This window comes from Bolinopsis microptera, chromosome 13 (genome assembly GCF_026151205.1).
Source record: "Bolinopsis microptera isolate Bmic1 chromosome 13, MBARI_Bmic_1.0, whole genome shotgun sequence".
Taxonomy (NCBI): Eukaryota; Metazoa; Ctenophora; class Tentaculata; order Lobata; family Bolinopsidae; genus Bolinopsis; species Bolinopsis microptera.
This window is the reverse complement of record NC_087084.1, coordinates 812,621-828,208: the sequence shown is the minus strand read 5'-3', so window position 1 is coordinate 828,208 and position 15,588 is coordinate 812,621. Positions and strand designations below refer to the sequence as shown.

At 37.6% G+C, this 15,588-nt stretch overlaps 1 protein-coding gene across 1 annotated transcript in view; it reads right to left on the bottom strand.

Annotated features, from left to right (window-relative positions):
* LOC134825417 (intermembrane lipid transfer protein VPS13A-like) overlaps window positions 1-12,034 on the bottom strand; it is a 57,704-nt gene extending 45,670 nt beyond the window's left edge. Inside the window, exons 1-10 of the mRNA XM_063837594.1 lie at window positions 11,949-12,034; window positions 11,665-11,774; window positions 11,496-11,539; window positions 11,180-11,331; window positions 10,842-10,995; window positions 10,445-10,594; window positions 10,116-10,254; window positions 9,812-9,924; window positions 9,477-9,598; window positions 8,460-8,576 (exon numbers count right to left, since the gene is read on the bottom strand). Of these exons, the coding sequence (XP_063693664.1) occupies window positions 8,460-8,576; window positions 9,477-9,598; window positions 9,812-9,924; window positions 10,116-10,254; window positions 10,445-10,594; window positions 10,842-10,995; window positions 11,180-11,331; window positions 11,496-11,539; window positions 11,665-11,761 (1,088 nt within the window). The 5' untranslated portion in view covers window positions 11,762-11,774; window positions 11,949-12,034. The remainder of the gene's footprint in view (window positions 1-8,459; window positions 8,577-9,476; window positions 9,599-9,811; window positions 9,925-10,115; window positions 10,255-10,444; window positions 10,595-10,841; window positions 10,996-11,179; window positions 11,332-11,495; window positions 11,540-11,664; window positions 11,775-11,948) is intronic.
* Window positions 12,035-15,588: the final 3,554 nt, after the last annotated feature.

Genomic DNA, 15,588 nt, shown 5'->3' with positions numbered 1-15,588 from the left:
CTCGCACCCGGTTTTTTATCGACCTTTGCCTGTCTAGATCCATAGTGTTTTGTTGCACGTCATCTGTTTAAACTGGAGTCACCCAGGACAGATTACAATGCTTAATAGTAGCACCTCGAAAAGGATGTGATTCTTCATCACGCACTATGGTCATTGGAATAGGAGAGGTTATCAGTGACACGATCACTATTCCCTGAGATTAAAAATAATCTCTTGCCACCAATACATATAGATACAATTTATACAATAACCACAAGAATATACATGGATATTACATCTTTTAATTTCTTGCAAAGAATATAATAAATACAATATTACTAGGTATAGTAGGAATGTCAATAAGTCAATAGAATTTGTCTGAAACCTCTATGTGCCTGCTAATGAAGTGAGTATCCCAGATCATATCTTTACAGGTAGGACTGTATAATGGGGGCCCGATGTTATAGCGGACATCATCCCCCCCCCCCCCCCCCCTTACCCCTTCTTACCCCCAGTTCCATAGCGGATATTATGCCAAATTATTGGACGGAGATCGTCAACTAATATTTCTTCGGATATTTCTCCGGTTTGCAGTTCCATAACCTTATCCGGAAACCATCTACGGTAATTTTGTTGATTCTCACAGAGCAAAGTGCTAAGAAACTGCCGCAAACTGCTACAATCTCCGAGAAATCTATTTATTGACTAGCTTGCTACAATTCATCGTCAAATTACCGCTGCTCGAGTTACCTAGCCAGGCCCATTTCAGTTTTGAGTACTAGAGTCGGTTATCTAGTCAAAGCCTAGCTTTTTTGTAACTTGCAAGTGCTTTTGCGGATTGTCGAGGGTTTCGGCAAATAGTCGTGGATTTCGGCGATATTTTCAGATTATTCTTCAATGTCCTCAAACCTGAGCACTGGGACTACTTAAGTTTTTGCTACTATCTGAATTATTTGCTCAAGCTACTGGCTCGCTAGGTTCAAAGGTTTATTTCCTATTTATCATGAAAAAAAAAATTGTGCTGGGTAAAAGTTTACATGGTGTTCACGCAGGTTTGAACTCCCGACCTCGCGCAGAGCTAGCCGATCGCCTGGCCGCTAAGCTACTCGGGTGATGTACTCATGAAATTTTTGATGTAATTATATATTTACCCCTTTTTACCCCCAGTTCCATAGCGGATATTATGCCAAATTATTGGACGGAGATCGTCAACTAATATTTCTTCGGTAATATTTCTCCGGTTTGCAGTTCCATAACCTTATCCGGAGACCATCTACGGTAATTTTGTTGATTCTCACAGAGCAAAGTGCAAAGAAACTGCCACAAACTGCTACAATCTCCGAGAAATTCCCGGAGAGCTTCATCTCCGTATAACTGTATAATACAGTAGACGGAGCCGGAGAATCATCACCGTAGAAATGGACCTCCGTCTAATAATTTGGCATAATATCCGCTATGGAACTGGGGGGTTAATCTGATTAAAAGCTACAAAAAATTCCAGAAATGAGATGGCTGGTTAAAACCTACCTTTGGAAAGCTCTGATAAACCTGCCCGTGGAGAAATAAACACACTTAACTTCACCTCAATTGAGCAATAACTATTTATCGCTTATTACTTCATTTATTTTGGATGTACAGTGTGCTTCGTAACTAATTTATTATTACAAAGTTTACTTTCTAATAAGCTAAAACGACAACTAATCTTTCGTTTTACTCCCTACTGTACTGGTTTACTCGTCAATCCAGGTATATGAGAATGTGTGAGAATGGTCTTGAAACTCTGAAAAGAGGGAAGCAGTTTTGGGGACGGGGAGATTGAAGCGGGTGGGCGACAAATGAACCCCCCCGGCTTTCAATTGACCCTCCATAAAATTACACTGAGTCAATTGATCTCAGTATAATAACATGGGGGTTAATTGTCGTACTAAGCCCTAGATTGTACCTGCTAATGAGGTGAATATCCCAGATCATAGCTTCACAGGTAGGACTGTATAATGGGGGCCCTGATGTTATAGTGGACATCACTTTCCCCTCCCTTATCTGATTAAAGGATACAAAACAGTCATGAAATGAGATTGGTTAAAACCTACCTTGGGAAAGCTCCGATGGACTAGCCCGTGGAGAAATAAACACACTTAACTTCAGCTCAATTAAGCAATAACTGCCAATTTATTGCTTATAACTTCATTTATTTTGGATGTAGATTGGGCTTCGTTGTGAGATACTATACCTGAGTGATTACTCCGAACTTTCTAAAAAGCTACAAAGTTAACTTTCTGAAAAGCTACAAAGTTAACTTTCCTACTGTACTGGATTACTCGTCAATTCAGGTATAGGAGTATGTATTAGAACGGTCCTGAAACTATGAAAAGAGGGAATTAGCGGTTTTGGGGACGGGAAGATTACAGCATCAAAAACGGGTAGGATGTAGGAGCCTAGGAGGGTAATTATAATAATAAAGGTACTGGGGGATTGAACAACTTACTTACTTTCGGCGATCCTCGATCGAACTCCCATTCACTGTCTGCCTCCACACGTCTTGATCGCACATAACAGTTCGAAGGTCGTCCAACTGGAGCCCAGTGTCACGAGCTACTACGTCCAGGAAGGTGAGTGGTCTCCTTCCACAGTTCCACGGCCGGACTGGGTAAGTCGCCAGGGGAGGATAGAGGAGATAACTTGGTCAGAAGCTCTCATGCAGTGCCCAGCAAATCTGTTACGCCTTGACGCAAGCCTAGGGCTTAGTACGACAATTGACCCCCGACAATTAACCCCCATGTTATTATACTGAGATCAATTGACTCAGTGTAATTGCATGGGGGGTCAATTGTAAGCCGGGGGGCCACCTGCTTCAATCTCCCCGTCCCCAAAACTGCTTCCCTCTTTTCAGAGTTTCAAGACCATTCTCACACATTCTCATATACCTGGATTGACGAGTAAACCTGTACAGTAGGGAGTAAAACGAAAGATTAGTTGTCGTTTTAGCTTATTAGAAAGTAAACTTTGTAATAATAAATTAGTTACGAAGCACACTGTACATCCAAAATAAATGAAGTAATAAGCGATAAATAGTTATTGCTCAATTGAGGTGAAGTTAAGTGCGTTTATTTCTCCACAGGCAGGTTCATCAGAGCTTTCCAAAGGTAGGTGTTAACCAGCCATCTCATTTCTGGAATTTTTTGTAGCTTTTAATCAGATTAACCCCCCAGTTCCATAGCGGATATTATGCCAAATTATTAGACGGAGGTCCATTTCTACGGTGATGATTCTCCGGCTCCGTCTACTGTATTATACAGTTATACGGAGATGAAGCTCTCCGGGAATTTCTCGGAGATTGTAGCAGTTTGTGGCAGTTTCTTTGCACTTTGCTCTGTGAGAATCAACAAAATTACCGTAGATGGTCTCCGGATAAGGTTATGGAACTGCAAACCGGAGAAATATTACCGAAGAAATATTAGTTGACGATCTCCGTCCAATAATTTGGCATAATATCCGCTATGGAACTGGGGGTAAAAAGGGGTAAATATATAATTACATCAAAAATTTCATGAGTACATCACCCGAGTAGCTTGGTGGCCAGGCGATCGGCTAGCTCTGCGCGAGGTCGGGAGTTCAAACCTGCGTGAACACCATGTAAACTTTTACCCAGCACAATTTTTTTTTTTCATGATAAATAGGAAATAAACCTTTAAACCTAGCGAGCCAGTAGCTTGAGCAAATAATTCAGATAGTAGCAAAAACTTAAGTAGTCCCAGTGCTCAGGTTTGAGGACATTGAAGAATAATCTGAAAATATTGCCGAAATCCACGACTATTTGCCGAAATCCACGACAATCCGCAAAAGCACTTGCAAGTTACAAAAAAGCTAGGCTTTGACTAAATAACCGACTCTAGTACTCAAAACTGAAATGGGCCTGGCTAGGTAACTCGAGCAGCGGTAATTTGACGATGAATTTTAGCAAGCTAGTCAATAACTCAATAAGTATATTTCTCGGAGATTGTAGCAGTTTGCGGCAGTTTCTTTGCACTTTGCTCTGTGAGAATCAACAAAATTACCGTAGATGGTCTCCGGATAAGGTTATGGAACTGCAAACCGGAGAAATATCCGAAGAAATATTAGTTGACGATCTCCGTCCAATAATTTGGCATAATATCCGCTATGGAACTGGGGGTAAGAAGGGGTAAGGGGGGGGGGGGGGGGAGATGATGTCCGCTATAAAGCTATAACATCGGGCCCCCATTATACAGTCCTACCTGTAAAGATATGATCTGGGATACTCACTTCATTAGCAGGCACATAGAGGTTTCAGACAAATTCTATTGACTCATTGACATTCCTACTATACCTAGTAATATTGTATTTATTATATTCTCTGCAAGAAATTAAAAGATGTAATATCCATGTATATTCTTGTGGCTATTGTATAAATTGTATCTAAAAATTTTTCGCTGTCTCAGGTTTTCTTAAATTTTGTCTCAGGATTTTTCGCTGTCTCAGGTTTTCTTAAATTTTGTCTCAGGATTTTTCGCTGTCTCGGGATTTCTTAAATTTTGTCTCAGGTTTTTTCGCGCGTCTCAGGATTCTTAAATTTTGTCTTAGGTTTTTTCGCTGTCTCGGGATTTCTTAAATTTTGTCTCAGGTTTTTTCGCTGTCTCGGGATTTCTTAAATTTTGTCTCAGGTTTTTTCGCTGTCTCGGGATTTCTTAAATTTTGTCTCAGGATTTTTCGCTGTCTCAGGATTTCTTAAATTTTGTCTTAGGATTATTCTGCTGTCTTAGGATTATTCTGCTGTCTTAACTTTTGCACCTGTGTCTCAGGAATTTTTGCAAATCTAATCCTAAGATCCGAGGCTGGGGGAGGCCTTTTCATTATTCTTTCACGTGTCTTACTGTTAGATATATATTTTGTTTATATTATACCAGTTCTGTTTTTACCAAAATATATTTAAAAAGGAACATTTTTTATACTTTGAAAAAATTTAAAAAATGTCATTTTGTGAGGCGTAAAAATCATTTTTTGTTTTCATACTTGAACACAGTATTTGGTTATATTTGATATTTTCTATGACTGGATAGATCACTTTTCAGTGTTTAGTTAACGTTTGACATGTTTTAGGAGTTGTTATTACTCTCTGCTTTCACAAAATAGAAGCTTTATTTCGTTGAGTTTTGAAATCAGAGTTTGAAATCAAAGAGTTTGAAATCAAAGTTTTGATATCAGAACTGCACTTTTTTAATGCTACTTGATTGTTAACTGTCAGATTATGATTATTTTTAACTCCTTCTTGTATTGACTGTCTCTGATCCATTTTAGATGATGAAAATAATTCAATCTGAAACATTGTCATTTTGTAAGGCTTTTCGGTGTCATTTTGTGAGGCATTTTGATCAAAATTGATGATCAAACAAACACATTTAGGCTCATCATGAGCTTACTGGGTTTAAGAATACCAATAATTAGGTAAGGGGCATCCAATATAAATATGCCATCTTTGTATCATAAAATAAAACTGTCATTTTGTGAGGCATAACACTGTCATTTTGTGAGGCTAGGTCATTTTTTTGTCATTTCTTCTACCAAAGTCACTAAATCAGTTTTTTTATTTGACCAGAGTAGTCTTTGATTGACATAAGTCATGGTAGTACCTGGTTTTCTGGGGTTAAATTCAAAACTTTGGTCTCCATTCTGGGTAACAGTTAGGCGGGGCAATGACTGAACAGCAAAAACGTCCATATTTATGTAAGAAATATAGATTCTATGTCATTATCATTCCTTGGGAAGTGTTAATTAATGCTTTTTCTTTCATACAGTAAAAGGAATAGGGTTCAATGTATAGGGAACCTAAGCTACAGCATGGTCTATGTGGGCTGTCATTTTGTGAGGCCTGTCATTTTGTAAGGCCGATACCCGTACGTATTTTTTTAATAAATACGTACAAATTTTTAAAAAGTTTGTAGTAATATATAGTTATATAATATAAATACATTTCGCAGAAATAAACAACGAATACCACAAATTGAATACCAGATGAAGCGAGATTTTTTTAAATTATAATTTTAAACTGATGAAATAAAAACGAATGTTGATGATAATCGTAAAAGTGTCAGAAGTGGGATTTGAACCCACGCCCACATTCGTGGACCAGAATGCTCCTTCGTGTGAAGACAAGATATTATCTCTTGAGTCTGGCGCCTTAGACCACTCGGCCATCCTGACATGTTCTTTATGCGTAAATAGCAGTATATATTATCTCTCATTAGTGTTAAATCTCACATTACGTAGTGTTAAACAATGTGAACTTATCATGATATTTTGTAATGTAACACTTTTAGTTTTGCATTCCAAGATAATATAGGGTAGTAGCAGGAAGTTGCTAGCAGTGGGGTTTGAACCAATAACACCAGATTACTTCAAATAGTCTAGAGTGTGCCGTCTTATACCACTCGGCTATCCTGGCATCTAGCCATAAAGTAATTTAACTGTATATATTTAAAATTATTGTAATACGAGACTCGTATCGTCGAGGCTACTGGTAATAGTTGATAAATCGCAGACTTTTATTCTATTTAAATCTTGACTTATTGAACGTATAATATAATACGCTAAATTACATTATCCAAGTATATTATATAATACCTCATTTGATTATTAATCAACTTAATAACACCAGAATGTGTGTGTGTCTGTGTGTCTGTGTGTGTGTCTGTGTGTGTGTGTAATTTCCGAACGGTTATACAAAAAAAACGGTAATAGTTACGGGACTGGTTTTTTCGGTATAGTGCCGACAAAACTCTGATGAAGCCCATAGGAAATTTTTTTTTAAATCGGCCGTTGGTAAGTGGTTTAATTGATGGTTTTGTACCACAAATGTTACATAAAATTGCTTGAGCAGAACGGCAAGAGTTACGGGGCTTGCTCTCTCTCTCTCTCATTACTGTGTAATATGTTATAGCTGCATTTAAGTAGCGTCATAATTGGATTAGCCCGGAAGATTCGCTGTAATGTTATACCTTAAGCTTATTAGGGGAGGGGGGACTGCTAGTGTTTGGGGTCTGTTTGGACTGCAGAGAGAGAGAGAGAGAGAGAGTGTTCATACGACAATGTTATGCGTGTTTTCAAATATAATATGCGGGACTGGTTTTTTCGGTATAGTGCCGACAAAACTCTGATGAAGCCCATAGGAAATTTTTTTTAAAATCGGCCGGTGGTAAGTGGTTTAATTGATGGTTTTGTACCACAAATGTTACATAAAATTGCTTGAGCAGAACGGCAAGAGTTACGGGGCTTGCTCTCTCTCTCTCATTACTGTGTAATATGTTATAGCTGCATTTAAGTAGCGTCATAATTGGATTAGCCCGGAAGATTCGCTGTAATGTTATACCTTAAGCTTATTAGGGGAGGGGGGACTGTTAGTGTTTGGGGTCTGTTTGGACTGCAGAGAGAGAGAGAGAGTGTTCATACGACAATGTTATGCGTGTTTTCAAATATAATATGCGGGTGTGGTGCAGAGTTAACAAGGGTTAATTTCTATAACGATTTAAATAAAAATAGAAAGCGGTTCAAGACGGGAGTGATGAGGTGTAATACTCGGTGTTCAGACCTTATGATCATGGAGTGTGGTGCCTCATGGCTAATAATGACTTAATTATCCACAAGAAATAACTGATTATGAGATTATTGTTTAAGAAACTATTGGGTCACCTAATGCGGGTTTTGACTCAGCGGGTAATTACTCCTACCCTTTTTAACTGCGGCAGTGAAATCCCGGCCGTAGGCCGGGTTACACTAGTATAATAATAAACACAGCTCCAGCAACAACTACACACTAGTTACACTGGCACTACATCGTTATTTGGACTGTATAGTACAGTTTAACACTGTTTACTGACGAGGCTATTAGCTTTATTACACCACTATACACTATATATTATATAGTTATATGCAATGTGCATTATATTATACATGCCCTTAGAGTTTAACATATTTCTACACGTTACAGTAATTAGTATTATATTTATACAGTAATTAAGTGTGAACTAAGTAGTATACTAAGACTCCCATGCTAAAGCGTCTCACTTACTCTCCCTCTCTTCCACTCTCTCTACGAAAATGTAATGCGTTTTTGTAGAATATAATAGGCGGATTTATACTTTTGCATTTCAAATTTCAACTGTGATAATGAAATCCCGGCCGTAGGCTCGGGTTACACTAGTATTATATAATATTACGTAAGCCACTTTACACAAAATTATTGTTAAAAACCAACAAATCATGTAACATGTTATGTAAGGGAGATACAGTATATAATATATGTATAGTAGTAGTGTACAAGTAGTACTCTGGGCAGTTGTCTGATCTTTAGTAACATTTTTCATTTAATGTGTTATATTTTATGCTGCTTAACAAATTCAGGTGAATCTGGATTTAATACTATCTTACGACAGTATAGTAGTAAAAGAATAATCACTATCAGAACTGACCTGAGGTTAGTGTACTCTCTGCACATTTCCCTGTGTCTTCTTATACTGCTCCATCTCCACGAGATAATCCTGCGCTTTACTCTCGTCTCTACACAATACCGGTGTAGATACTGCCACCTGGATATAATTATAAAGGAGCAAGTAATACTTTACAAAGTGTGCTGCTACTTAGTCCCGTTATTTCTGAGAAACTCGAATTATTTATTCTATAACTATTTTATAAGGTATTAAATATATACTATTATATAATATAATTTAATAAACTTTTAATGAAGTTTAACAACATTACTCTCAATCGTCAATGAAATTCCATGTAACTATAGTTCTGTAAAACTACAATTATTAATTATAAAATATAATCACATTTTGCTCCTTTATAAACTAGCTCAGTGTATTGAGTAGTACAAAAGAGCAAGCTGCTCATGACAGCTAGACAATGTTTTACACGCGTATTTGTATTGTAGTGTGTCATTACTACGATTACTACAACAACACAGCTCGCATCATAATATGGGGGGAGGGGAGGTCCAATCATATGGGGGGGTGTTCCAATGGCATCATATTATAAGCTTCATCTAGACTGATAAGAGGCATCTAACTATCTAAGATACGGGGCCCCCTCTCTTGTGTAAAAGCGACATGAACCCTAAAAGGTGACCAGAAGCGACCCAAAAGCGACCGGAAGCGACCAAAAAGCGACTAGAAGCGACTAGAAGCGACCAGAAGCGACCAAAAAGCGACTAGAAGCGACCAAAAGCGACTAAAAGCGACCAGAAGCGACCAAAATTTAAAAAGCGACCAGAAGCGACCAAAAAGCGGCCTCAACGTGAAAAAAGCGACCAAAAGTCGACGTTGTTTAAAAAAAAGCGACGGTCGCTTTTACACAAGAGAGGGGGCCCGATACGGATATAGTTCAAGACTATTCCACAAGATTGCTAGTGAGAGAAGGAGATACCCGGCTTTAAAGATACCACATTTGTAACTCACCCCCCCCCCCCCCCCCCCTTTGTAACTCACCATTTCCTAGCGTTCCCCTTAATAGGGGTACCAGGGTGCCACTTAGCGAAGGGTTGTTTCTTCTTTCCGCGCTCCATCGAGTCTAACAGGGACATCGTATCAAGGTACTGCGTCTTACGCACCTGGGGACAGTTAGTGTTAAACCACATTATCTTACCCTAAAGTGGTGATAAAACAATATTTACACCACTTGGGGGTCCAAATTTGGGGACCTAAACTCCAAAGTTATTATTTCTTGGCTAGGAATTACATTCCTCTCATTCTGTAACCGGCATATATGGCATAACGCCAAAAAACTTATGGTTCAGTAATAATTTCCACGTGATTAGTATTACCTCGGTTGTGAGAGAGGAGAAGTGAACACTGGCTGTAGCTTTGGGAACGTCCATGACAACCTTGTTACTGGGATCTATCACCATCTTCACTTCACATCCCATAGGGTGGATCACTGGGATATTGAACATTGAACATAGTAACATAGCAGTAACAGCAGTAGTAATAGTATGCATACCTAATTAGATAATCCAATAAAATAAAATAGGATACGAATTCTCTTAAAGTATGACATTAAAGTAGGAAATATTCTTGCAGACCACACATAAAGTTTTGTATGGATGTTATGGTGCCTTTAATGCTAACCGAAGTTATGTTGAGAGTTTGGGGTCGCCTTGGTGACGATGAGTTTCAACAACTCTGCTTCTATTTTGTGCTGAGGCAGGTTAAACAACTCCAAGCTGGGGTTGTTCCAGTATACACAGAAGTTCTCTATCTTCGCAAGCTGGGAGGAAATGTATTTAGAACACAGAAAATAAAAAGAAATAAGCTGATACAAGAAGAGAAACCACGTGATGCCCACTGCCCATATAAGGAGATGTAGAGACACGTGATGCCCATATAAGGAGATGTAGAGACACGTGATGCCCATATAAGGAGATGTAGAGACACGTGATGCCCATATAAGGAGTTACCTTGAATATCCTCTGAACTGTCTGATTACTAATAACAGCAGGTGACCACATCTCATCAGTAGTAGTAGCGTACAAGTGGTCCAGTGTAACTCCAGCTGCATAACCAGAGTCCGGGTCCTCGTACCGGATATGGATGTTCTTTATATTTAGCTGGGAGGGGTGGTTACAGGTTAGAGGTTACAGGTTAGAGGTTAGAGGTTAGAGTATCAGCAACTGAATCAAACAGTGCTGAAACCTGAAACTATCGATCACATCGCTAAAATTGTGACATGGTATTTGCAAGTTTCAAACATTAACTCCAGTGCTTACAGAATATTTAGGCCCTGAATTCACGTTTTTCCAAAATCCACCTCCTTGCTATCACCACTAATTGTTAAAATAAATAGCAGGAATTTACCTCCAGATTCTTGATGATAGCAGTGATGAGGCTCTCAGCCCAGGTCTGTTTCTGTCCCTTTCCCTGTGTTTCAGACATCCGGGTCTGAGCTTCCTCTACTGCTTGTAACATTGCCTTCTTTCTTGCTCTCTCTTCCTTCTTCGCCTTCTCTTCACTGGAACAAAGTGAACATTCATAAATGGCTTAGTACAAAAAGAATTTGATGCTTTTGCTTTTGCTTTTTGGTTTTCAAAATTTTCAGCTGCTATTATTATAACATACAATATAATATAATTAACCAAATTTTGGTTTCACTGCTTATATATATTAACAATTAATTGAACAAGGTTTGGACTAACTTGTAAGGAGCAGCTTCTTTAGGAACGACTAATAAAACAAGGTCCTCAACAACCACTTTGGTAGGAGCAGTCCACAGTGCTTTCCATGGCACCTGTAGTTCTAGAGACCCTATCAGTCCAGCATACACAAACACTGGCAGGTCAAACTTAGCCTGTAATAATAGTCAGTATCAGATAGTAAATAGTGCAGTATAGTGACAAAATACCAGTTACAGTATGAAGATTTAGGATATTCCTTGATAATTATAATGTTGACATGCCATAATATGTATGCTGGACGCTTATCAGATAATATTATTTAACTATAATTACGCACTAATGCCTCAGCTTTGAGTCGTAAGTTCTTGAGGACGACATTCCCTGAAAAATAAAAAATGTAAAACTTTGAAAATATGGAAAATCAGAGTGTCACATTAGAGAGAAACAAATGATGAGATTTGAAAAACTCTCTTCAAAGTTTGAAAATAATTATAAAATTAACTGACCACTCCATACAGCAAGTTTAAGGTCCTTGCTGTTTATATCCTGTACAAACTCTCCGAGTACTTTTTCTAGAACAGTCTCTAAAACCCTCTCAAACATGGGACAACACCTCCTGAAAAACATTCCCTGTTAGTTAGGTAACACCGCTAACTTTAAGTCATGTTAGGTAACACCGCTAACTTTAAGTCATGTTAGGTAACATGCTAGGGTAGCCTGCTTACAGAAGTCGATTGTAATTTTCTTTCAACACAGCCTTATTTTAAGGTAGCTATAACAATGAACTCACTAAAAGTTGTAAGATCAGCACATGCCAAACACCCTCGTCATCATAGATATTTCTTTCACATCCATAGCATTATCAATCACTAAAACAAATTGAGGCATAATACAAAGAAATGGATTGTCTTCTCTACTAATACTGCCAAATTTTTCTAGCAGTATTTAGTGATTTGAAAAAATAACTTTTAAAAATCAGAAGCAATTAGAAGTAAATTTAAGCAAAAATATTCTATAATATTGAGTTAAACAGTGTTATCAAATAGGTAGAATTCAGAATTGAAACAGCATATTGATACAGCAGCAAAACATTTTTCCAAATTTGAACCAATACCAACACATAATTATATTTACATGGAATATTTACATTTTTACATTTTATGTATCTAATTATCTAAAAATTGATTTGATAATTTTTTTGCATTGTCTGTAGAGCAATGTGTGTAAACTTTATCCATATAATAATGCAAAGTAATAACCAACTACTTAATCTATAAAGTGCAGCACTAAAAACATATATCTATCCTATAACTAGATATTTACTACTTCTTTTCTCGAAAAATTAACTTTTCTTAAAAACTATACCATTTTACCATAACGAGAGGGTAAATTTATACGTAAAATAAATAGTACTTTCATGCAATGAATATAAAACTTTAATGATATGTTTACTGTAAAAACAGTGTATCAAATAAATAAATGAATATAAATTATTGTTTGAAGATCCATAAAAGTGAATAATCAAAATGGTCAAGATTAAAATCCATCCTCCAGACAAACTATTTTACTAAAACTTTAAATTATAAATCAGCAACTGTTAAAAGCTGTGCGTGTTTCCAGAAAAGGCTCCTTTAACCCCCATGACTTTAAATCTATACAACAAGCCTTTATCACATAGGAAATGTAGCACATGGTAGGGATTTTCTGCGTACTCAGGATGATACTTTCAACACTACTATATATTCAACACTACTATTTTAATACTTTCAACACTACTATATAACAAATAATTTGAGGACCCCTAGTGGGAATTAACACCTCAATCAAATGTAGCAACCATTACAGGTTGTATGTCGATGTAAATGGTTGTTGCATGATAGTTTATTTAAAGACATCCTAAAGACTATCAGACATCGTTTTTAAGAGCTGTTAACTCCCATCTATCACCTATCACCCATCTATCACCTAAAGAATATCAGACACCACTTATTCCCATCTTCTGAATTGCTGCAAAGGTACTGTAATCAACAACTAAATAACTATAAACAGTAGCATCGGTTTTAGACTCTATCCTGAATTCTTTGCATTATTGTGTTTATTTGAACTATGTCCGGTATCCCAATCAGAAATTACAGCCTTCGTGACAGAGCTAACAGTGCAAAAACAAAATGTTCTACCTGTGTATCACTAAGTCTTGAAAACGACAATTTGAGGAGACAAATTGCTCGTCTAACCAAACTTACCCAAGGCTCAGGCCATGACAAAATTGCGGTTCCATTCTCTTGCGGGGACAATGTTCTTATCTCTGAACATGAATCAGAAACTCAAAACTGTGAAGTTAGCAGTGTGACTGAACTTAATAGCAACCCATCTCTTGTGAATTCTTCTGATGTTAACAAACAATCTTCAACCAGTGTTAACGTTGTGGGTAAGTCCATCAATCCATATCATGATTTGAGTCGAGGTGTATTCAGGTTTGTTGATACTCTCAAGTTGGATATGGAAACACAATACACACAAACGTTTAACAATAGGACTGTAGCATACTATGGGGATTTCCCATATGCCTACAATGGAGGCTTCCATAACACAAGGCCGTTAAATGACAATCCCTTATTAAAGTCTATTTTAGAACGTTTACGCTCACAGTTCCCAAGTCTGAAATTTAACAGCGCCATGGTCACTAAGTATGAAAATGGCAAGCAAGGAATACCATTCCATTCAGATGATGAGAGGTCCATATCACCAGGCTCCATGATTTCCACCATATCGTTAGGAGCAACAAGAGTCCTCAGTTTTAGGTCTAAAAGCAAAGTCCACGTTGCCAATCTTACTCTCTCCCATGGCGACATAATGATTATGACCAGAAAATCTCAGGACAGCTTTGAACACAGCCTTATTCAGGACCATACTGATGACATGAGAATTAGCATTACTCTGCGCCAGATTGATGGCAGTGCAACCTTGTCTGCTCCACCCGATACCTCAAGTAAGCCTTTCGATACTGTAAGAGAAACTGAACCCTCAATCAAAGGGAAATCATCACCCAACAAAATCACTCATAAGAGCACCGTACCCCCTGCTTCAGTCAAAAGCAAATCCCTTGCTGTGTATGTTAGCTCAAGCATGTTCTCCAAGTTAGATGCTACAAAACTATCCTCTGCTCATCAAGAAGCACATGTATTTCACTATCCTGGTGGCATTGCAAACGGTATCAATGAACGCTTCCACTCAGATGAAAGAAAGAGGTCAATTGATGCAAATAATGTGAAGACCATCGTACTCATGTGTGGAACTAATGATGTGGACTTAATCCTAGAGAGTCCTCGACACATGAGGAATAGATTATTGTCACCCGATGAGTTCACAGGAAAAGCAAAGGCCCTTGATAACACCAATCGCTCTATTGATAATCTGATCCAGTCACTTCACTCGTGGGCTCCAGCTGCAAAAATTAAGATCATAAACATTTTACCGAGAGAAAGTTTTGCTAGAAATAAAGTGATAAATGACATCAATACCTTTTTATCTAAGATTCCTTCCAAATACTCGTTTGTTAGCTTTATACCCACAGAGAAGAATCGATTTTTGTTTAGTGATAGATCTGGATTTAGGAAATCATCTTGTTTTAGTAGATTTGGGGAAGACAATGTGCATCTAAACAGCGATGGTATCTTTAAACTAGCAAAGCACATCAAGTACCATGCTCACCATTGAAATCGACATGACATTTCCACCTGAATATTTATTTTGATTTCAAGTTTAAAACTTTTCTATTAAAAATATTTACAGGCGGATAATTTTCACCTGATTTTAGTTTAATCAGACACAACGACTAACACGTTTTGTGAAATGACAAATATTCACAACTCAGCTGACAAATTTCATAACCTTTGCATTGGTCACTGTAACATTCAAGGTGGTCTCCTAAATTTAGCTAAAAGTTATGAACTTACTCAACTCATTCGAGATCATAAGCTAGACATACTTTCCCTAAATGAGATGAATCTTAATGATACTATTGACACAGACACCATAAATATTCCTTCCTCCTTCAACATTATGCGATGCGACAGGCCAAACAGTTCTAGGGGTGGTTGTGGCTTAATGATAAACAAAAAACTAGCTTACACAGAATTAGTTATGGATAGTAAGCTTGATAACATTGAAGCATTATGGGTGAAGCTTAAGAATAGCAAGATCAATGTTTGCTGCTTCTATCGCTCTGGAAATTATTGCAGTGTTGATAACTTTATTGAGTACATTCATTTTTGCATGAAAAAATTGAACGGGAAAAAGGTTATCTGGATTGGGGATATAAACATTGACCAGAATAATATCTCATCCACCCAGTACAAAAAATTAGATATGACCTTGAGATGTTACAATCTAGTTCAAACCATTCAAGGGATAACTAGAGTTGCTAAACG